The following is a 22827-nucleotide window of genomic DNA, read 5'->3' as shown; positions in this document are numbered from 1 at the left end:
TTTCACCATGCTTCCTGAAGACTCTGTTCATTCTCCAACAATTTCTCATAAACTGACTGCCTGAGATTTAAGTACCCTGAGTTTGAAATCTGCTGTGTTTCACTACATTGATGACATCATGATCTCTGGGACAAAAGAAGATGAAGCACTGCACCTACTGATACAGCACTTGGAGAACAGAGGGTGGGCTATAAACAGGGACAAAGTCCATTGACCTGCCACAGAGGTGAAATTCCTAGGAATGAGGTGGACTGGGCCACAGAGGAAAATTCCAGAGACAGTTGTGCAAACTATCCAGGTGCTGTCGCCCCCTACTACCAAAAAGGAGGCACAGAAGTTCATTGGAGTTGAGGGGTTCTGGAGATCGTTCATCCCACATCTTGGACTGATTCTGAGGCCTATATACAATGTTACCAGGAAAAATACCGAGTTCTCATGGGGTTCAAAGCAGCGGACCACATTCCTTGCTGCTAAAGAAGCCATTTTGCAGCATCAGGGATTGGAACCCGTAAGACAAGGAGTACCAATTCAGCTGGATGCAGTGGAGCAGGATGGTACCATATCTTGGAGTCTGTGGCAGCCAAATGAAAAGAAAGGACTGAGAGCAATACCCATTGGATTTTGGTCCAAACAACTGACAGGGGGACAGAAGAGATACACACCCCTAGAGAAGTACCTGTTTGGGGCCTACACAGCACTTCAACATGTAGAGACCATTACAGGAAAGGACACAGTCACCATTCTTACTGCACTGCTAATAGCAGGATGGGTGAGAGATAATTGACTGACCACTAGGGTGGCTATAGCCCAGACACTGATGAAATGGAGGTGGTACCTTCAAGTAAGAGGGGGTATTGCAGCTGGGGATGTTAGAGACATTTCAAAACAGTTGACAGGGCTTGTTACTTTTACCAGCACCCAGCCAGAAGAAGAAATTCCTGTGCTGCAGTCATCCCCCATTCAAGAGGGTCCACCCTTTGAGTGTCAGTCACAAGACATGAAGGACTCAGTGTAGTTCACTGATGGTTCAGCCATAGCCGCCTCATCTGGGCATAAATGGACAGCAGCAGCCTACAACCCAAGTACAGACACAGTCCTGCAGGAGACTGGAATTGGAGGGTCCAGTCAGTATGCAGAGTTGAAAACTGTAGTGAGGACTCTTCAGATGAATCCTTCTTCCCATGTCACTATCTACACTGACAGCTGGGTGGTCTTGAAAGGACTGACAACTTGGATGCCCACATGGAAGTCCAATGAATGGATGATTAATGGAAAGGTGGTGTGGGGAGGCAAGGAAGTCTGGGACTACATCTGGAAGGAAGCTCACTCCCGCACCATAAAAGTGGGGTATGTTGATGCACTTGTGCCCCTAGTACCAGACTTTGAAAACTATAACAGAGTTGCAGATGAAATCGCCAAAGTGAAGACAGTTGTGCCAATTGATCCTGTCTTGATGAACTTGGCCAACTGGGCCCACAAGCAATCTGGACATTTGGGGCAGAAAGCAACATATGAATGGGCACAGCAGAGAGGATTGCCTATATCCATGGACATGATCAAGACTGTAATGGGAACTGTACAGTGTGTGGAGAAGTGCAACAATGGCCATTGCAAAAGTACTCCACCGGGTTAAGAGGGGTTAAGAGGGGTTAAGAGGAGTGAGAGGCCTGCAGAGATCTGGCAGATTGACTTCATCGGTCCCCTGCCCCGGGGAAAAAATGGACTGAGATATTGTTGCACTGCAGTGGACACCTATTCAGGACTTATGCTTGTTCATCCTTGCAAACGTGCAGATCAAGCCGCAACGCTTCAACTGCTCCAGAAACTTGTCGTTACTTATGGTTGTCGCAACAAGTCCAAAGTGATAACAGCTCACACTTCACCAGATCAACATTACAGCAGTGGGCCAAAGATTCTGGAGTGTACTGGTTGTGCCACATCCCATACCATCCACAGGCAGCTGGTTTGATTGAAAGATACAACGGGCTATTGAAAGACCAGATACGCAAACTTACACTCACACATACACTAAGGGGGTGGAATCGGGCCCTCACACAGGCAGTCATGTTGTTAAATTCTAGGCCAATAGCCAAAAGCACGCCATATGAAAGGATGGTAGGAGCTAGGGCACAGATTCCACAGCTGGAGCACAGAGTTCAGTATTTATGTAAGGTTCCCGAAAGAACAGGGCTTAACAGATACCATGTTACTGCTTCCCAAGACATAGAAACCAAGAGCGACGTATTTGAAGCTGAAGTCTATCTAGGATTGAGAGGGAATCTGGCAGGAAGGTTTGAAGTTATATTTGCATTGGTAGATGAGCTTCAAGACAGTGGCTGGGACTCTGGTTAGTGGATACTTCTCAGCAAGAGTGGAAAGTCAGGCTACATAACATCAAACCTTCCAAAATAAACAGCAGTGATCTTCTGGGAAATATCAGTATATTTCTTCTCCTCCCTATTGATGTTCTTTGGGAGGGTCAGAAGTGGATACAGGCAGGTGGCAAAGCATTGGTCAGTTATCCAGGCAAGAAGCTATTTAGAGGAGAGATTGTAGCTGAAGGGCCAGGATCTACTGCTTATGTATTAAAAGGAACAGATAATCCGCTTTGTTTTCCAGTCCACAGGCTGTCTCTAATTTGATCCATAGGAAGACCAGAGAAAAGTGGTTACATGAGGAGAGAAAGGCCTTTGATGTATTACAAGCCTGGACTTGTTTCTAAAGAACTTTAGAATGGACTTTCTAATGAACTTTTAGCCAAAGACTGAAATACCTTCTCAGTGACAGAAATATGGGAGGGTTTACATTCAAGGAAAATTAATGTTTAGAATGAGTTGTTAGTAATGAAGAGATTTTCTCTGTGTAGTCTGACAGAAAAATTAAGGGCGGAATGTGTTGCATTTGATATAAAATATACGATTTTTCTATAAGACCGTGATAGAATAGCAATCAGACTAGTTTGATTGCAGAGATCAGGTTTGTCTAAGGATGTTTCTCAAACCAATGCCTTGGTAACAATGGGAACTGTAGACAGTTTGGTTGTTAAGTGAATGAGTTTGTAACGATTGTCAACAAACTGGTAAACAAAAGCCCAAATAAAAGGAGCATAAGAGACTAATAGTGTAAGCCACTCATCATGGATTAACACCAGAGCAGGAAGAAGAATCTGTAATCAGTGAACAAGAAGGTGTCCGATATCCAGAAGCCTCGTTGTCAATGGAGATCACGAAGACACAGTAACTGGTGCTAAGTAACTTTTAAGTGTATTTCTACTGTTACAGACCATAGGCTGTTTATTTGCTAGGCATTTTGCTTGTTATATATATCTGTCAGTTTTGTACTGTATTCCTAATATTGTAATAGTTTTGTATGTACAGCATATATGTATAGTAAAAGCACAGTTACACACTGCAGAGGTCTCAGCTTCCTTGCTCTTACCACAAAGTAACCTTGCTAGATAGACACAAGCAAAACATGCACTGGTCCAAATCATTTGGTGGAGGGACCTGCGTTACAACAGAGACAAGATATACCTTAGCTCTAATCCCAATAGCTTGTACGTGCATTTAAATTATCAGGTCCTAAAGGGTGTGACCACGTGTTAACACTACAAATTCTGGATGAACCCTCTGCACACCCTCTGTAGTGTGTTAACATGTGGGCACACCCCTTTAGCACCTGTTAGTTTAAATGCATGTACAAGTTATTGGGATTAGAGCGCGGGTATATCTTTTCTCTGTTGTAACACAGGTCAATGACCAGACCTGAACCTAGTAGCTCTCCTCCACCTTGTGTCTTTATGCTCCATGTTGGCATGGTGTCCACCGTAGCATTTGCAGTGGCAAAGCAGTGTAGGACTGGTCATAAGAGGGATTACTTTGACGCAGTTGACCAGCTTAAACATGTATTGGAATATGTGTGAACTAAAAATCCCTGTTTTTGATTGCATAGTTTGCTGGAAAGGGTGTATAGCAGTGGCTGCTGGTGAAGTTTTAGGATGAGGGGCGTCAGACCCCACCCTTCCTTCTTTGACCCCTCCCACTTTTCATAAGCCCCACCGCTTATAGAATCTACTCACTCTGTTCCCTATATTCCACCCATAGTGTCAGTAGTATACAGCTGCAGCATCGCATCACAGCACAGAGTATACAGCCGCAGCATCATAGCACAGCGTATACAGCCCCAGAATCACAGATCAGGGTATATAGTGCAGCCTCAGTCACAGATATATTACACCTCCTGTACATATTACCCCCTGTACATATTACCCCCCTGTACATATTACCCCACCTCCATGTACATATTACACCCTCCTGTACATATTAACCAACATCCCGTACATATTAACCCCCCTCCCTGTAAATATTAACCCCCCTCCCTGTACATATTAGCCCCTCCCCTGTACATATTAACCCCCCTCTCTGTATGTAGTATACTCCCCCTGTACACAGTATCCCCTTTTCCCCACATTTACCCCTCTTCCTTTTACACATCCCCCATGTACACATTGGCCTCCATTCCCCTACACATTGCCTTCTTGCACTTGTCCACATATGGCTGAGATGTTGCAGTAATTATTGCTCAGCCTGGCAGGGGTTAAAGCTGATGCTGTCGCTGACTCACATTCTTGAGATCCCTAATCTGCTGACCTGTCAGTTCCCTGGAGTACACAGACAGCAAGGACAGCAGAGCTGAGAAAAGTCACTGAAGCCAGAGTACTGCAGGCTTCCCATAGAGAGGTCTGATTCTTACCTGGGGGCAGTCACAGCGCGAGACACGCCCACCTGGAACATGCCTGTAGGAGCTGGAGGACAGGGAGGAGGTAAGCCAGGAGGAGAAAGAGCTGCTCCGTACCACCATAGCGAGTGACGCCACTGCTCTCCACACAGCAGTAAGCCAAAAAACCAGAAGTGACGCAGCAGTGGCTGCAAAAAGCACCGCACAGTCTTCCTCCGTCCCTGCCAATTAAAAATCTGAAAGGAGGCCATGTATGAATCAGTGAGGAGTGGGAGTGTTTGCAGGCGCAGTGCTTGCGCCCCCGAACCCTCCCTTAACATGGGCAAATCAGCTTCCCAGTTGGAAATCAGCTGATTGCAAGCTGGGAAGCTTCCCATAGACTGCTGTGTCCGGCGCCCAAACACTCTTAAAGGGCCTTTTTTTTTTTTTAGCTTGGGGGGCAGTGCCCCTATGGACGGGCCACAACTGGTGTATAGCAGTGTGCAAATGGCCCATTCAGAATTTGTAGTGCCTTTGTTAAAGAGGCGGTCTCTAGAGTCCTGTTTCAGGCATGGAAAGTGCTTTTATTATACTGGAAAAGTTCTTCCCCTCTGTCCCTGCAGGAGTGGGGTACCCAAATGGGTACCACTCTTTGGTATCAAAAGATTATTTACCAACACAGGGGCTGTCCAGCCAAGTCTGACAGAGTCTGGGATGGATGGCTGGCGATGCCTTGCCTGACACTGGTAGATTTGGTTATGAACAGGTTGCTGGGTTAATGGTTGTTACTAATATGTTCTCTTTCCTTTGAATATTCTGAACCCGGTGTATTATGGTACTCAGAATTTTCTGTTTTATTGAGTGAATTTCTTAGGATGGGACCATGTATTGCTAAGCATTTCCCAGTTGGGATGTGTATGTACCTAATGTTTGTATCTGCTGATGCATTGTATGTGGCGCTTGGGGCACTTTTGATATATATTTTTTATTGTGACACAAATCTGGAATTTGTTAAAGTTTGCTCAATAAACTTTATTCTCTGATTTTTAAAAAATGGAATGCAGATGGATTTGGCGAGCTAGTCTTAAGGGGTTAGAGCAGGTGGTGAGGAGGCAAATGTTAATGTGATCAAAGCACATGTGAACAAGCCCTTATGCTACAGTGTGTACACCTCCCCCCGCTCCCTATTTTAACAATTTTCAGTGGCGTTGACAGGTGTTTAAGAAGTGATAAAAATGCGACTCAATTGCTTATTTTCAACACCTGTGTGAAAAAACCCTAAGAAACACAAATAGACAAAATGAAAGCTTTTCATGTGTATTATTACTCTTTGCTAAATAAATATTTCCAAAAGAAAGCAATTCCAAAATACTAAAACATTTTCCCTTTAGGAGATAACAAGTTCACACTATACTCTGCCCCAAATTTCCAGGATCTTCTTTCATTCTATTCCCAGTCACTGTTCAGGCGGAAGTCAAATACAATATTTCCAGTTCTAATCATACGCAAGCAAAAAACTGACTGCAAATTTTCTGAGGAAATGCCTGACATTTAAAAAGTGTGCACAATTAATAATATTTGGTATGGTGACAGACTACAGATGCTTTTGTTCCCCCGAACATTTGCCTATTTTGTCCTGTCACTTATTTAAACTGCTTTGATACCAATGGGCTCTAGATGATTAGAGAAAATGATTGTGCTACATGCTATGGAATCCAAAGGGAACATTGTCAAATACTGAAGGTCATCATAGGCAAGTTGAAGGTAGAAGTAATTCCCTTGTCACTGGACATGCCAGCTGGAAACATAAGTCAAACACACAGGTAATATAGAAAAGCATACATAATACCACAAGTGTTAATTAAATGGTAATTCTGCAGTGTTTAATCTTTTAAAAAGTGGGGTTACAGCGTATGCACTAAAAAAGGTCACCAGCAGCAAGCACGTTAAAGGAAATCTTTGTAAAAGCTATATTTACCAGCACTAAAATGTACTTCAAGGTTAATTTGTAATAGATGCTTTCAGGGAACACTACATATTTGCATGAATATATCAATGGATAAACATAGCCATAAATTAATGTACACATCAAGGCTATTATACATATCAAAAACCCTTCCCAGGCTGACAACCCATCATTTACAAACAAGAAGTGAAATATATAAAAGTGTATCTATGATCAAGGACATTTACCATTTATATGGTTTAAGTTTGGATTTATTAACATGAAATGTGGAATTATGATTAAACCTTTAAGAAATGATGCCAAACTATGTGTAATTTGCTACTGTGCTCAATGGAATGTAGAGGAAGAAAATTATGAAGACTGTGGTTGTACATTTTGCCTTTCTCAAACATGTGTTTTTGATGTTTGTAAATTGTTATAGTGGAAGACGGAACAGATTTTAAAGAAAACCGTCAACAAGGGATCATTTTCTTTTTTCTTTTTTTTTTTTTTTTTGAAAGTTGTTTTTATTGTAATTTCAAGGTAAAACAAAAAAAAAAAAAATACAATAAAGAGCCTATTGGGCATACCCAGGCTCGGTCACACACAAACTAAAAACTAAAATAATAATAAACAACTACTGTACTCTCAACCACCTGTGCAGATTATATAAAGTATTCTTCTATTTCCACAGATACTCCACATAGCTTTTTTTAATTATTTACGAAATGAAATGAAGTACACTTTACATATATGCATTCACATTCCCCCCTTCTCCCCATAACTATTGACCGAGCAACCCAAGGAAGCCTACAAGTTCAGAGATGCCACTTGAGCCGTTACAGGTAATTAATAGAGCATTTCTAATTGTCCATCGAGTCAGAATTAGTGGACAGGGATTCCGTCCAGATGTCCCATATTTTATGAAACTTCTTAGCACAGCCTCCCTACAGGTAAGTAGCCTTGTATAGTGGCAGAGCCGAGTTCACTAACCTCTGCCAAAAATGTATTGAGGGTGCGGACGAAGCCTTCCATCAGAGTACTACAGACCTATGAGCATAATAAAGTAATAATCCTAGTAGGGTTCTGCTTGCCCGGCGAGGGGCCAGTGGTTCTACAAGTCCCAACAGACATACCTCCACTGACAATATGCACAGGAATGGTGGTGACAGTCAAAATAAAAGTGGTGACCTCAGCCCAAAAGACTTTAATCTGAGGACAGTTCCAAAAAATATGAATGAAATCCACTGAGGGCGAGTCGCATCACCAGCAAGATGCTAGGATGGATATATTCCGTGTAGACGCATGGGCGTGTAATACACTTGATGTAGTATTTTGAATTGCACTAATCTATCTCTAGCCGATAATAGCTGTGAAAAGGGACACTCCCACATTTCCTCCCAATCTTCTGTATCTAGTGTAGGGAAATGGACCACCCACTTCGCCTTAAGGTTTTCAAGGCCCTTGTGAATGTTAGGAAGTAATGTTTTATATATGGTGGATAAGATAGAGTTTAGTCTCCAGGTTTGAGGTGTAAAAGGCCACTTGTGCATTTTCAAACTGAGTGTTAAAGGTGTGCCTAAGCTGCAAAAACCTAAACAAATGTGAATTAGGTAGGTTATATTGTTGTTTCAATCTATCAAATGTCTGTAGTCGGGCCTCAGTACAGATCTGACGCACATATTTGATGCCATTTTCTTTTGTTTACAAAAATTTTTATTTGGAAGATCCATAACAAAAATCAGATACATTGCGAATGTGATCGTTCAGTATTACAATGTTGTACAATAGTTCCACAATAAATGGTGTTAATTCTTATTGCTGTTATTAGGTATTATAGGCTAAATGTATATACTAAACATATTTAATTGGTTTAAAAGATGACATATAGCAAAAAGTAAGATAAAATCTTGATATATTAATACAACAGTAACAAATCTTAGGATTAGTGGTACATCATAAGTATGTAAATGATTATGGTAAATCGCAATAAATCATTTTTTTTAATTAAAGATGTGCATATTATCATAGGGGGTATGATACATTCTTTCAGAAAATGTAATCATTTCTATCCTAGATAAGACTTGTGGCCATAGCAGATTGTTTGACCTCCAATTATATGCAATCATCCATTGGATGAAACTAAATAATGAGTGCAGCATTCTGCTGCATGATGTAGGAATATTTGATATAGTAACATATAGAAGGCATATTTGGGGTGTAAGGGTAATAGTTTTACCTGATGCATTTTTAATTTTCCTGGTTGCTGCTTGCCATATTGGTTTAAGAAATTTGCAGCTCCAAAAGATGTGTATAAAGGTTCCTTGTTCTGTACATCCCCTAAAACAGTTAGGAGAGGCTGTAGGGTAGAAAGAATTTTTTAGGAGTCGTATACCATCTAGATAATAGCTTTATTGTGGTTTCTCTAAATGAAATAGCGAGATTACTTTTGCGAAAGTTATCCATTATTGTATTCCATGTCTCTATAGTAAAAGAGCATTTTAATTCTGCTTCCCAATGTAACATTGGCCCGGATTTTTCAGGTAGCGAAAGTCTATTGAGATAACCATATAGTTGAGAAATAAAACCTCTGTCTCTCGGGGAGGTTATACATATGTACTTCAGGTTATCTTTTCCCCGCAATCATGGTGGAAGTGGAATTGCCATGTAGAATGAATTTGGCTTTGGAGAATCGAAGAGATTTTTCAGTGTCAACTGATAAAATTGTGTCTAGTGCTTGGCGCTTAATTTGGATTTGTTTAGTAAGATCTTGGGAGGGTGATTGATTTAGTTTGTTGTATAGATTGTCAAGGCATTTAATATCTGTAAGTCTGGCCTTGTTTTTGGCTGCTGCTGCGCTAATTAAAAGTCCTCTCAATAAGGCTTTGTGTGCCAACCAAAGTGAGGTGGGAAGTATATCATCAGTTGTATTGTGGGAGAAGTATTCTTCAATGTGCGTAGATATCTGTTGAAGGGTGGAGGGGTCTGTTAATAGAGAGTCTATAGACCTATATGGGAGGTGTCAAAGGAAACAATATGGTGATCAGACCATGAGCATGAGCCAATGTGTGCATTGGAGGAGTTTGCTAGTAATATTGGAATGCTAAATATGTAGTCCAAATGGGCGTAACAATCAAATGGGTGCAAGTAATGGGTATATGCCTTCACCCCAGTGTTATAAACTCTCCAAGAATCTATCAATTGAAATTTGTTAAGAGAGCGATTGATTTAGAAAAGGCTTTTGATGAAGGGACCTCTCTGCTTCTGTCAAGAGCCGGGTGTGTAGCCAAATTGAAATCACCTCCCAATAGTATGTGTGCGGAGTTGTAGCAGTTTAGGGTTTCAAAGAACCTTGTAAAAAATGGGTTTCTTGTAAAAGAATTATGTCCGCTCCCAATCTTTTATAATGACGGAAGGCTTTTTTTACGTTTATGTGGGGAATTAAACCCTTGAACATTGTGTGAAAATATTCTAAAACCCATTAATAAAGGGAAGACACAAGCTAGAGTCAGTATATATGCAGGGGGTTAGCCAATGGATATAAAAATCAGAACTTAATTGATCAATATAGTATAAGATGAACTTACAGACAGCTCCACCACAATAAGAATTAAATACGCTATGTAGCATAAAAAATAGAACCAGTAAACAACACTGTACAAATAAATTGTAGTATCTTAAAGTTATAACATTCCTTATAGGTAGAAAGGAGTGAGACGATGACTAATGGGGCATACACAACGTTGGACTTTTCGACCGGACTGGTCTAAAGGACGCCGATGGACCAAATCCGGCGGACAATACGATCGTGTGTGAGCTTCACCAGACCGTCAGCGGACTTTTCCCGTCGCAAATCTGACAGACTTTAGATTTGGAACAGGCTTCAAATCTTTACGTCGTAAATCCGCCGGACCCAGAAATCTGCTCATCTGTATGCTAGTCCGACGGACAAAAACCAACGCTAGGGCAGCTATTGGCTATCAACTTCCTTATTTTAGTCCGATGTAAGTCATCACGTACGAATCCGTCAGATTTTGGTGTGATCGTGTGTAGGCAAGTCCGTTCGTTAGAAAGTCCCTCGGAAGTCCGTCAAAAGTCCATTGAAAGTTTGTCGGACCAGTCCGAACGAAAAGTCCAACCGTGTGTACGCGCCATTAGGTCTTCCAATGAGCAATTTATATAAGATCCATGCCATAAGGGCAAAATAATAAAAATTAAAAACAAGGGGGTCAAGTGACAACATAGTGGACAAGAGGACAAAAATGTCCTGAACATACCATCAGAGCCCGGAGTGCCATCCCAACGTTTGAAGGGACAGCGCAAGGCCTCAAGCGCAAGTAGGGGGACAAACTAGCGACGGTGGATGTGCCAAGCAAAATTGAATTGTTAAGAAATAAATGTGCATGTTTATAGAGAAAAATCTAAATTCTACACAAAGAACTAAGGTGTTTTATTTTTTTTTAGGGATTAATAACAAAGAAGAAACTGAACAAAATTGAAACCTCAGAGAACATAGTCAATGTAATGATGAACTGAGCAAAAAAAAAAAAAAAACTGTATAGGATTCATTAAAGATGCTCATCATGAACTTCCAAGATGTTAGTGTAGTTATTTATGGTATGTATAAGGTACAAGCCATGTTCAGAGCTAGATTCTAAAATATGGGGTCATAGCCAGTACCTGATCCAAGGTAGGTGATTAGGTGAAGAAAATAAATCAAAGCGACCTCATTGTCTTTGTCACCTTAATCTTAGGTAGATAACTAAAGATAGATAAAGTTAGGTGATCATAGTATTTAGATGATATCTTACTTGTTAAGGCAGGCTTGATTTATAAATGGAAGGTAGAAAGTCAACCTGTCAAGGGTAATCTGATGGTAAAAGTTACAACATAAAAACTGGTGGAATGCCAAATGAATTGAGAGAAAAAACAAAGAACTAGTAATCTTGGGAATGGTTATGCTGCTTGATCCTGGAAGGATTGAGGGCATCTTCTTTGGTTTCTTTGATTGCGACATGATGATGGAGTGGACCAAATGGGTGATGATCTGGGGGTAGCAGGAGGTGGATTTGAAGGTTCCGGCTAAAGCAGACCCAGCTTGGCCAGAAGTTATTTTCCTTCTATTAGGTTGTATACTGTGTATGTTGAGCCATTGTGTATCACAGAAAGCTTGAATGGGAAGCCCCATTGATATTTCATTCTTGCCGTCTGCAGTATAGAAGTGACTTCCTTCATTCTGCGTCTCTTGTCCAGCGTAGCAGGGGAAATGTCTGGGTATATTTGGATCCTGTGAAAATATATGTGTCACTGGCGCAAAACCTATCCTATCAAAAATAGTGTAAGTGGTATTTATAGCTGCTGCATCCAAAAAATGTTTTTCAGAGAAAAATTAAATTAAAAGTGCTATGTGAGTGGATGCGCTGCTCCCATCTGTGCTCTCTATATTACCTGTGTATGTGCTATCTTAATAGCCTAATTTGGTTCACCATCCACCTAACAGGTTATATCTCATTTATACAATAATCATATGTTTGTATAATTCATCACATGTGAACAACAACTTAATCCAAATACTTTAAATCATATAAAAAGTCCAGTGACATATGTCACATAATGATAGACTCTTCTTCATATGTGTTGCAAATCATCCGTTATAATTGCCGTGGGCGGCGTGCTCTTGTGTGTGGTATCAGATTAAAGTGACTTAGTGCTTCACCACCACCTGTGAGATTTGCCACTCACCAGATTAATCTTTAAAACTGCACCTTTGGTTCATTAACAGGGATAACCACTCCACTCAAAAGAAACTTTCTCCAATATCTATACCAGGTCCTCAATGTTCCTCATGCAAACGGATAAAAAACCATCATCGCGCAATAACGTTTAAAACCTTTATTCCATACATAAAAAACACTTTGCACTCACATTTCCAAGTGCCATTAGGCCGGCACCGAGCTTTTCCCGCAGTTAAGGACGGGTGGGCACTGCAGCCCGGTTCGTCTGGTGTGTGCTAGATGGTCTCCGTTGCCGCTTACGTTCCCCCCTGTTTGCGTTCGCGTCCTCTCCAAACCCCGTTCGTTCCCGGTCACGTGGGTACGGTAATCTCCCAGCAGCCTCTACGCGTTTCGCAATCAAATTTGCGTCATCAGGAAGCTGCTGTGTGATTGGTTCTCATTCTATTTATGTTGTGTGCGGGCGGAAATTGTTTTGCCGCCATCTTGGATGTGGGAATTCCCTTAGTTCCGTTCTATTGGGGCTTTCTTTCTCTTAGCACCATTTTGCTTATGGGCAATTCGCCCATTCCGTGATTGTTCATTGCACCTGCTGTTTCCCCCCTCTACCATTGTTAATATTCATTCCAATTTACCTATTGTTACATTAGTTGTATATGAATGGTTATAAACTAACCCGTCCGTATCTGCTGGAGAGGCTCTCACATGTTAAAAAATACATAGATACATGGCCTTTGTTGGCCTTTATGTGCTTTAACTAAAAAAACTTTTTATGCACATTGTTATTCCATAATTGATTACCGCTAGATCTGTAATATGGAACAGCAAATCCTTACCCTTTCTAAAATAATTTTTTACATAGCAACTATCCAGAAAATGAAATTAAATTAAAAAATAAAGTTGAAAATAAGAAATAATAAATAATAAAATTAAAAAAATGAAATATAAAATAAAATAAAATAAAAATGAAAATAAAAATAAAAATTATATAATAAAAAATAATAAATAATAATGAATAAAATAAAATAAAATAAAATAAAGAAAAAAAAAAAAAAAAAAAAAAAAATAAAGAAAAAAAGAAAGAAAGAAAAAATGAAAAATAAAGAAAAAATGACAAAAAATTGAAAAAATATGAAAAATATAATAAAAATAAAAATAAAAAAATAAAAAGATAAATGAAATAAAATAAAAATAAAAATAAAAATAAAAATAAAAATAAAAAAATAAAAAAATAAAAATAAAAATAAAATAAAAATAAAAATAAAAAATGAATAAAAATAAAAATAAATATAAATATAAGAATAAAAATAAAATAAAAATGAAATTGCTAAAAATGTGAAAATCTGATATAAAATGTAAATTGATTTTAGTAATTTTCCAAAAAACAGTTGATGTCTAATTCCACGTTCAACCCCTGTGGCCTCATCGTGTCCATTTTGAATATCCAGTGGGTTTCGTTCTTTGAAACCTCCCTTCTCATGTTGGTGTTCCTCCAATTGCGTTCTATTCTGTCTATCCCATAAAATTTTAAATGTTGGGGGTTTCTGCCATGTATGTCCCTAAAATGTTTAGATACACTATGGTGTTTAAATCCTTTTTTAATATTTCTGACATGTTCGCCTATTCTAATCGACAAAGCTCTAGTTGTTCTGCCTACGTACTGTAGTCCACAACTGCACTCCAGTACGTAGGTGACATGTGTACTACTACAGGTTATCAACTTTTCTATTTTATATGTCTGCTTGTTGAGTTGAGTGGTTATCCCTGTTAATGAACCAAAGGTGCAGTTTTAAAGATTAATCTGGTGAGTGGCAAATCTCACAGGTGGTGGTGAAGCACTAAGTCACTTTAATCTGATACCACACACAAGAGCACGCCGCCCACGGCAATTATAACGGATGATTTGCAACACATATGAAGAAGAGTCTATCATTATGTGACATATGTCACTGGACTTTTTATATGATTTAAAGTATTTGGATTAAGTTGTTGTTCACATGTGATGAATTATACAAACATATGATTATTGTATAAATGAGATATAACCTGTTAGGTGGATGGTGAACCAAATTAGGCTATTAAGATAGCACATACACAGGTAATATAGAGAGCACAGATGGGAGCAGCGCATCCACTCACATAGCACTTTTAATATTTGGATCCTGATGCCGTCCAATTCTATGTTGGATGTATTCCTGGGTGCACACATGGTATCTTCTTTGGTAAGAAAATCTTTTATACACATTATCAATCGCGAGGAAGCTTATCAGGTGTTGGTTTTGGGCAAAGCGCCCTATGAATCCTGTAACATGTGAAGGCAGACAGTGGTTTATCAGGCAAAAGGTTGTGAAAGTTTACAAATGGCTAGTATGAGATCAGTAACAGACCCAGCGATCCCATGTACCCGTATATTATTACGGCGATTTCAGTTATCTAAATCTTCAACCTGGGTCTGCACGAATGAGAAGTTATCCGTCAACATTTCATAATCTTTCCTGAGATCATTATGTGCTAAAGATAGTTCATCATGCTTGGTTTCAAGAATGTCAGTGCGGCCCCCCTATAGCTGCAATCTCATAGGAGAGAGCATTAGTGGATTTGTGAAATTCAAGCTGTATCTGGTCTACCAGCTTTTCATAGATTGCAGACAGGCTGGCGTCTAAATCTGCTTTATAAAGCGGAGGGTCGTACTCACATTTTGGGTCATCTTTGTTAGTGACTTCTTAGTGCTGAGCAAATAGTTGGTGAGCGTATGCTGGGAGCGGAGACTGCGCACCTTCTCGCTCGTCGGCATGCACAAAAGTGTCCCACAGGGATGCGAGAGGAAATCGGGGAGATTTGGTGGCTGATGGCCCTGGGAATCATGCTTGGCAATGAGGAACAGGAGGAGCAGTTATTTAAAGGTCAATCCACCCAAAATTTTGGCAGAAGCAAGAAATTTTAAACCCCGATTTTTTGTGCATGGCCATAGACTGCCTGCTAAAATACAACTATTTAATGTTTGACTCTAATTATTATTTGCAGAGCCGTGGTGCATGGATGGGTTCAAAATTTCCCCCTTCTCTTGCAAATTTATATATGGGTTGGTGGGAGGAGACTTTCCTCTTCTCCAAAGGTAACCCATACAGAGAATTCATTGATTGGTATTGTCGCTTTCTGGATGATTTGATATTCGTATGTAAGGGGCCAGCCAAAGCATTGGACTCATTTTTGGCTTATCTCAATACCAAGCATTTGAATTTGGAGTTTACCCACACTTCAGATCCGGTCAGTATTGATTAATTGGATTTGACTTTGGATGTGGGGATAGTGAAATAGTCTCTACCAGAACCTACAGGAAACAATGTGCAGGTTACTGTTGGCATCGAGTTGTCTTCCAGCGCATACAGCGCGGGCATTGCCAACAGGTGAGTTCATCAGAGCAAGGAGAAATTGTTCCTCTGATAAGGATTTTGTTAAAGAATGTAACACTGTTTCCAGTAGGTTGAGAGAACGAGGATATAGCGGAAATTTAATAGATAGAAGCAGAAGATTGGCAGAAAATAGAGGGCACGGTCCAGTGGGAGGGGAGGTGTTCACTTTGTGACCACTTACTCACAACAATACAATCAGATTGTTTCTATCATAAAACACTGCCTCCCTGTCCTATATGCGGACAAAACTTTGCATCATATTTTAAGACAGGGGTGCAGTTTTTCTAGTAAGAAAGCTCCTACTCTGGGTACTATGCTTTCACCTTCTTTATTTCGTTCCACTTCCCGTTCCATTTCATGGTTGGGGACAGTGGGCTCCTATCTCTGTGGTTATAACACCTGTAAACAGTGTAAAAGACACAGAAAAAGCAAGTCTGTTATTTCTTTTTCAACAGGTAGAACATATCCAGTAAAAAGTTTTAGAAATTGTAACTTAAAGATGATTGTCTACCTAATTGATTGCAGTACTTGTAGAGTACAATATGTGGGATGCACTATCTGCAATCTACGTATTAGAATATCAGAACACTACAATGACACTCTAAATGCAAAAAATATTTCAAATGTATCTAAACATTTTAGAACAGTTAATGGTGGTAATCTGGAGTATTTTGCTTTTGCAGTCTGGAACAGGTGAGAAGATCTGTTGGGGGAGGGGGGGGGGGGATACAAACCATACCCTACTTCAGCGGGAGGTGTGGTGGATACACAGATCGAATACTTGATTTCCTAGTGGAATGAACAGTAGAATGGATGTGAATTTGTTTTTAAAATAACTTAATTTGATTCCACTGGGGGTTAATATTTGTTTGCCCTTGAGTTTTCAGTCTTTGTTTCCATTCTTTCCCTCCCCTTTGTCTCTGGTTCTACCAACCTCACCTGATTTTAATTGTTAATTGATTTTAAATTGTACCACCCCCTTCTTTTGGAGAAATGTATACTTTTTCCTATATAAACTTGATTTTATTGTATTTTATTGTTCTTACATGGGCTTTAATGGTGAATTTGTGGATTTTTTTTTTATTTGCCACAGCAAGTATGAGGGGCTCCTACTCTTGCCACTGGATGCTTCAGTTACTTCATTAAGAATACAGGATGTAGTAGGTAAAGAATTGACATCTTGAAAGGTAGGAGAGAGCACCTAAAACTCCAAAGAAGAAAATAACATAGAAAGCTGCTATAGGTAAGTAATTCCCAGCCCCCAGGGAATAGAAGAGACCGTCAGGTAATTAGCCAGGCACACATCAACAGTCCATTCACTCCGGCTCATTGAACAGTCTAGGGGATGTCTTTTTTATGGTTTATTGCTCAAAGAACTTGTAACGGGAGGGGACAGAGGAGTGTGAGATGTGTGTGCCCAAAAACATTAGGCACAGTCTGCTGGGAACACTTCTTTCTTAGTAGCATAAGAAGTAGTAGACTAGGACAGTCTATAGATTGAGACCATGCAGCAGTATGGGCTCAAGTAGTAGTAAACTGCCACAGTCTATAGGTTTTACAGCCAGAGGCCTTGAATCAAGTTGTAGCACAGAAAGACGCTCTACTCACAAATCCTAAGATAAGTCCATAAGTTCAGTTACTTGCAGCTCAGCATCCTGGCCAAGCCCTCTAGGGTGTAAGCAGTCCCCCTATCCTCTCAGCTCAGCTCACAGATCTATCCCCACAGGGGAAAAAAAGACCCACTCCTCAGGGCTCCAGACTATAGTACAGCAACCTAGCTCTATCTGGGCACACCTCCCCAGGGATTGGCTATGCCCTGCTGAATATTTAGACTGAACATCTAAATTCTCCCTCCCTAAACTCTGGAAGCTTCTTCTAGAGGCAAGGGGAAGTAATCAAACTCTCAGCCTGTGAAGGCCCTATCAGATGAAAACAATCAATCAATGCTCCTGTGATTACAGCAGAAGCCAAAAACTAAAGGTGCCTAGCAGCCTAACTAGGAGGATGCTACATTGATGTAATACTATGGAAAAAGTACACCTATCAAACCTTAGAAGCTGGTTATGCCCCTTTAGCACAATTGACTTTTTGCAGGGATTTCACATAACTGCCCACTCATCTCTGAGATCAGCTCAGTGAAATTGTCCCTACTTTTCCTACAACATTTGAATGATTCAATATAGGCCTGGTAAAAACCCCTCGGGTTGATTTACTAAAACTGGAGAGTGCAAAATCTGATGCAGCTCTGCACAGAAACCAATCAGCTTCCAGGATATTTGTCAAAGCTTAATTGAACAAGCTGACCTTAGAAGCTGATTGGATACCATGCACAGCTGCACCAAATTTTGCACTCTCCATTTTTAGTAAATCAGCCCCTTCATTTTTTATTTTTTAGCTATTCTTCGGAGGATTAGCTAGTATGCTTTGGGTCACTGTGTTGAAAGATCAATTTTTCGGTTCAACTTTAACTTTTAGACAAATAGACTCACATTTGTATCCAGTGCATTGATATGATGCAGTATTCATGGTTAATTTAATGACTGAAAGCTGCCCTGGCCCTGAAGAAACAAAGCAAACCCAAACCATAAGATTTCTACCACCATGATTTATAAGTGGTATGAAGATTTTCTCCTGAAATGCTGTCTTCAGTTTTCACCAAAAATGTCTAAAAAACTGTGTAAAACTATTACTGTGGCCAAACAATTTTATCTTTGATTTATTAGTTTACAACACATTGTTCCAGAAGGCTAAGACTGAGCATACAAAGTTAGATTTTTTATTTTTTTAGCCAACAGATTCCTTCTCCATACAAACGAGGTGGATGGAGGAATCCCTCCTGCTGGGACATTGTATTCTGACAGTGGCACCCACCACAGTCCGGATACACTAATCAGTGGCTGCAGCCATGGATTATTGGAAAGCTCTCCAACATGTCCCTTTGACTGAAGTTGATTGAACAATGAACTTCTGTTGAAAGGGGAAGGTTGCACATTGATCAAAATTCAGCTAGTCCCTGTTGAACCATCCAAATTTCAATCAGTGTATGGACAGCTTTAGTCTTTGCCGATATGTTAAATTGAAAGCTACAGTTTTGTTCTAATGCACTTTTTAGACAGAAAAGGCTTTTTGGCACACTTGCCATGCAGATTATGTGGTGCAAGTTCTTTCTGATTGTGGATGCACACACTTTGACACACACTTTGACACACTCTTTGACACCAACTGTAGCAACTGTAGCAATAGTAACAAATAGATCCCACAAATAATTTTCTTACAGTAAAAATTTCAAATAATTTGGTAATTTTTCTTAAATCATTTGCTAGACTCATAGCTCTAGCAAACAATTTGTACAGCCTTTCCGAGGGCCTTGGAGAGCTTGATTGACCTTGGCATGATGACACTACCACACAATAATAGCAAAGAGAACAGTAGACTCTAGATATCTGAGGTTTAAATAAGAAAGGTTTTATCTGTATATTTCACAAAAGAGGTTCTAATCATTGACACCTAATCTGGTTCACCCAAGGGATCTAATGTAGTGGTAAATGTAGGGGTGCATTTACCTTTTCACATAACAAATCTGCACCTTTGGAAACGTAACTGCTTCAACAATGGGCACTTTCACCCCCTTCCTGCCCAGGCCAATTTTCAGCTTTTGGCGCACTTCGCACTTTGAATGATTGTACCAAAATGAAAATTTTTTTTACTCAAATAGAGCTTTCTTTTGGTGGTGTATATATTTACCACTGGGTTTTTTATTTGTTAAATTAAAAAAGAGAACATTTTTATTTCTGTTATATAATTTTGCAAATAAATAATCTTTCTTTATAAATGTAGGCCAAGATGTATTCTGCTACATTTCTTTGGTGAAAATAACCCAAATCAGTGTATATTATTTAGTTTGTAGGAAAGTTATAGAGTCCATAAACTATGGTATATACAGTATCTCACAAAAGTGAGTAGACCCCTCACATTTTTGTATATATTGTATTATATCTTTTCATATGACAACAATGAAGAAATTATACTTTGTTACAATGTAAAGTAGTGAGTGTACAGCTTATATAACAGTGTAAATTTGCTGTCCCCTCAAAATAACTCAACAAACAGCCATTAATGTCTAACCCGCTGGCAACAAAAGTGAGTACACCCCTAAGTGATAATGTCCAAATTGGGCCCAAAGTTTCAATATTTTGTGTGGCCACCATTATTTTCCAGCACTGCCTTAACCCTCTTGGGCATGGAGTTCATCAAAGCTTCACAAGTTGCAATGTCCTCTTCCACTCCTCCATGATGACATCTTGGAGCTGGTGGATGTTAGAGACCTTGCGCTCCTTCACCTTCCGTTTGAAGATGCCCCACAGATGCTAAATAGGGTTTAGGTCTAGAGCAAGGATATGCAATTAGCGGACCTCCAGCTGTTGCAAAACTGCAATTCCCATCATGCCTCTGCTTCTGGGTGTCATGCTTGTGGCTGTCAGAGTCTTGCTCTGCCTCATGGGACTTGTAGTTCTGCAACAGCTGGAGGTCCACTAATTGCATATCTCTGGGTCTAGAGACATGCTTGGCCAGCCCAGCACCTTTACCCTCAGCTTCTTTAGCAAGGCAGTGGTTGTCTTGGAGGTGTGTTTGGGGTCATTATCATTTTTGAAGACTGCCCTGCAGCCCAGTCCCCAAAAGGGATCATGATTTGCTTCAGTATGTCACAGTACAAGATTCCCTCAATGAACTGTAGTTTCCCAGTGCCGGCAGCTCTCATGCAGCCCCAGACTATGACAGTCCCACCACCATGCTTGACTGTAGGCAAGACACACTTGTCTTTGTGCTCCTCACCTGGTTGCCACCATACACGCTTGACACCATCTGAACCAAATAAGTTTATCTTGGTCTCATCAGACCACGGGACATGGTTCCAGTAATCCATGTCCTTAGTCTGTTGTCTGCAACAAACTGTTTGCGGGCTTTATTGTGCATCATCTTTAGAAGAGGCTTCCTTCTGGGACAACAGCCATGAGACCAATTTGATGCAGCGTGCGGCGTATGGTCTGAGCACTGACAGGCTGACCCAACACCCCTTCAAACTCTGCAGCAATGCTGGCAGAACTCATACGTCTATTTCCCAAAGACAACCTCTGGATATGACGCTGAGCATGTGCACTCAACTTCTTTGGTCGACCATGGCGAGGCCTGTTCTGAGTGGAACCTGTCCTGGTAAATCGCCGTATGGTCTTGGCCACCGTGCTGCAGCTCAGTTTCAGAGTCTTGGCAATCTTCCTATACCCTAGGTCATCTTTATGTGGAGCAACAATTCTTTTATTCAGATCCTCAGAGAGTTATTTGCCATGAGATGCCATGTTGAACTTCCAGTGACCAGTATGAGAGAGTAAGAGCGATAACACCAAATTCAACACACCTGCTCCCCATTCACACATGAGACCTTGTAACACTAATGAGTCACATGACACCGGGGAGGGAAAATGGCTAATTGTCCCCAATTTGGACATTTTCACTTAGAGGTGTACTCACTTTTGTTACCAGCGGTTTAGACATTAATGGCTGTGTGTTGAGTTATTTTAAGGGGACAGCAAATTGACACTGTTATACAAGCTGTACACTCACTACTTTACATTGTAGCAAAGTTTCATTTCTTCAGAGTTGTCACATTAAAAGATATAATAAAAATATTTACAAAAATGTGAGGGGTGTACTCACTTTTGTGAGATACTGTATTTAAAAATCAATTAATCCTGAAGGACTGATGGCCTATCTCATGCCACACTAGTTATATGACGCTGTACTGCATTTGGTGACAGCATGTGAAGTTTTATTTTTTTTTAATTTCTTAATTTTCCCAAAAATTGTGCCAAAAAAATTACAACTTCAAAAAAAACTTTCCATGCCTCTTACTAAATACCTTGAAGTGTCCACTTTCTAATGCCAGTTATTATGCCAGTATAATATCCCCCAAGTGTCCCTTTTTAGAAAGTGGACACTTCAAGGTATTTAGTAAGAGGCATGGAAAGTTTTTTTTGAAGTTGTAATTTTTTTGGCACAATTTTTGGGAAAATGAAGAAATTAAAAAAAAATAAAAATTCACATGCTGTCACCAAATGCAGTACAGCGTCATATAACTAGTGTGGCAGTGATAAGGGACGCTGACTGGAGACAGTATTTATGTAAAAAGAAAGATTATTTTAGATAGATAGATAGATAGATAGATAGATAGATAGATAGATAGATAGATAGATAGATAGATAGATAGATAGATAGATAGAGATATACATATATATACATACATACATAGATATATATATCTATCTATCTATATATCTCTATCTATATATCTCTATCTATCTATCTCTATCTATCTATCTCTATCTATCTAGCTGTCTATCTACATATACACACACATACACACACACACACACAGTTGTGCTCAAAAGTTTGCATACCCTGGCAGAAATTGTGAAATTTTGGCATTAATATTGAAAATATGACTGATCTTCTCAAAAAACTGTCTTTTATTTAAGGCTTGCAATCCAATGAAGCCATTATCACATTTTGGATCCTTTTTAAATCATAATAACAGAAATCACCCAAATGGCCCCGATAAAAAGTTTACATACCCTGGAATGTTTAGCTTTGGTACAGACACAGAAGGTGGCACACACAGGTTAAAATTGCATTTAAAGGTTCATTTCCCACATTTGTGGCTTTTTAAATCACAATTAGTGTCTGTGTATAAATAGTCAATGAGTTTGTTAGCTCTCACATGGATGCACTAAGCAGGCTAGACACTGAGCCATGAGGAGATAGAAAAGAACAGTCAAAAGACCTGCGTATCAAGGTAATAAAACTTTACAAAGATGGAAAGGGATATAAAAAGATATCCAACACCTGGAATATGCCAGTCAGTACTGTTCAATCACTTAATAAGAAGTGGAAAATTTGAGGATCTCTTGATACCAAGCCAAGGTCAGGTAGATCAAGAAAGATTTCAGCCACAACTGCCACAGGAACT

At 39.8% G+C, this 22827-nt stretch overlaps 1 protein-coding gene across 2 annotated transcripts in view; it reads right to left on the bottom strand.

The window, feature by feature from the left end:
- The window catches only part of LOC141145026 (CD226 antigen-like), a 157626-nt gene that overhangs the window by 84986 nt on the left and 49813 nt on the right, over positions 1-22827 (bottom strand). Inside the window, exon 4 of one of the 2 annotated variants that reach the window (XM_073631269.1) lies at positions 8901-9020. The exons of the other annotated variant lie outside the window; for it this stretch is intronic. Within the exon in view, the coding sequence (XP_073487370.1) occupies positions 8901-9020 (120 nt within the window). The remainder of the gene's footprint in view (positions 1-8900; positions 9021-22827) is intronic. 2 annotated transcript variants of the gene reach the window in all.

Source organism: Aquarana catesbeiana, linkage group LG05, assembly GCF_042186555.1.
Source record: "Aquarana catesbeiana isolate 2022-GZ linkage group LG05, ASM4218655v1, whole genome shotgun sequence".
In the NCBI taxonomy this organism is placed as follows: Eukaryota; Metazoa; Chordata; class Amphibia; order Anura; family Ranidae; genus Aquarana; species Aquarana catesbeiana.
The sequence above is the reverse complement of the archived record's forward strand: the minus strand, read 5'-3'. Positions and strand labels throughout refer to the sequence as shown.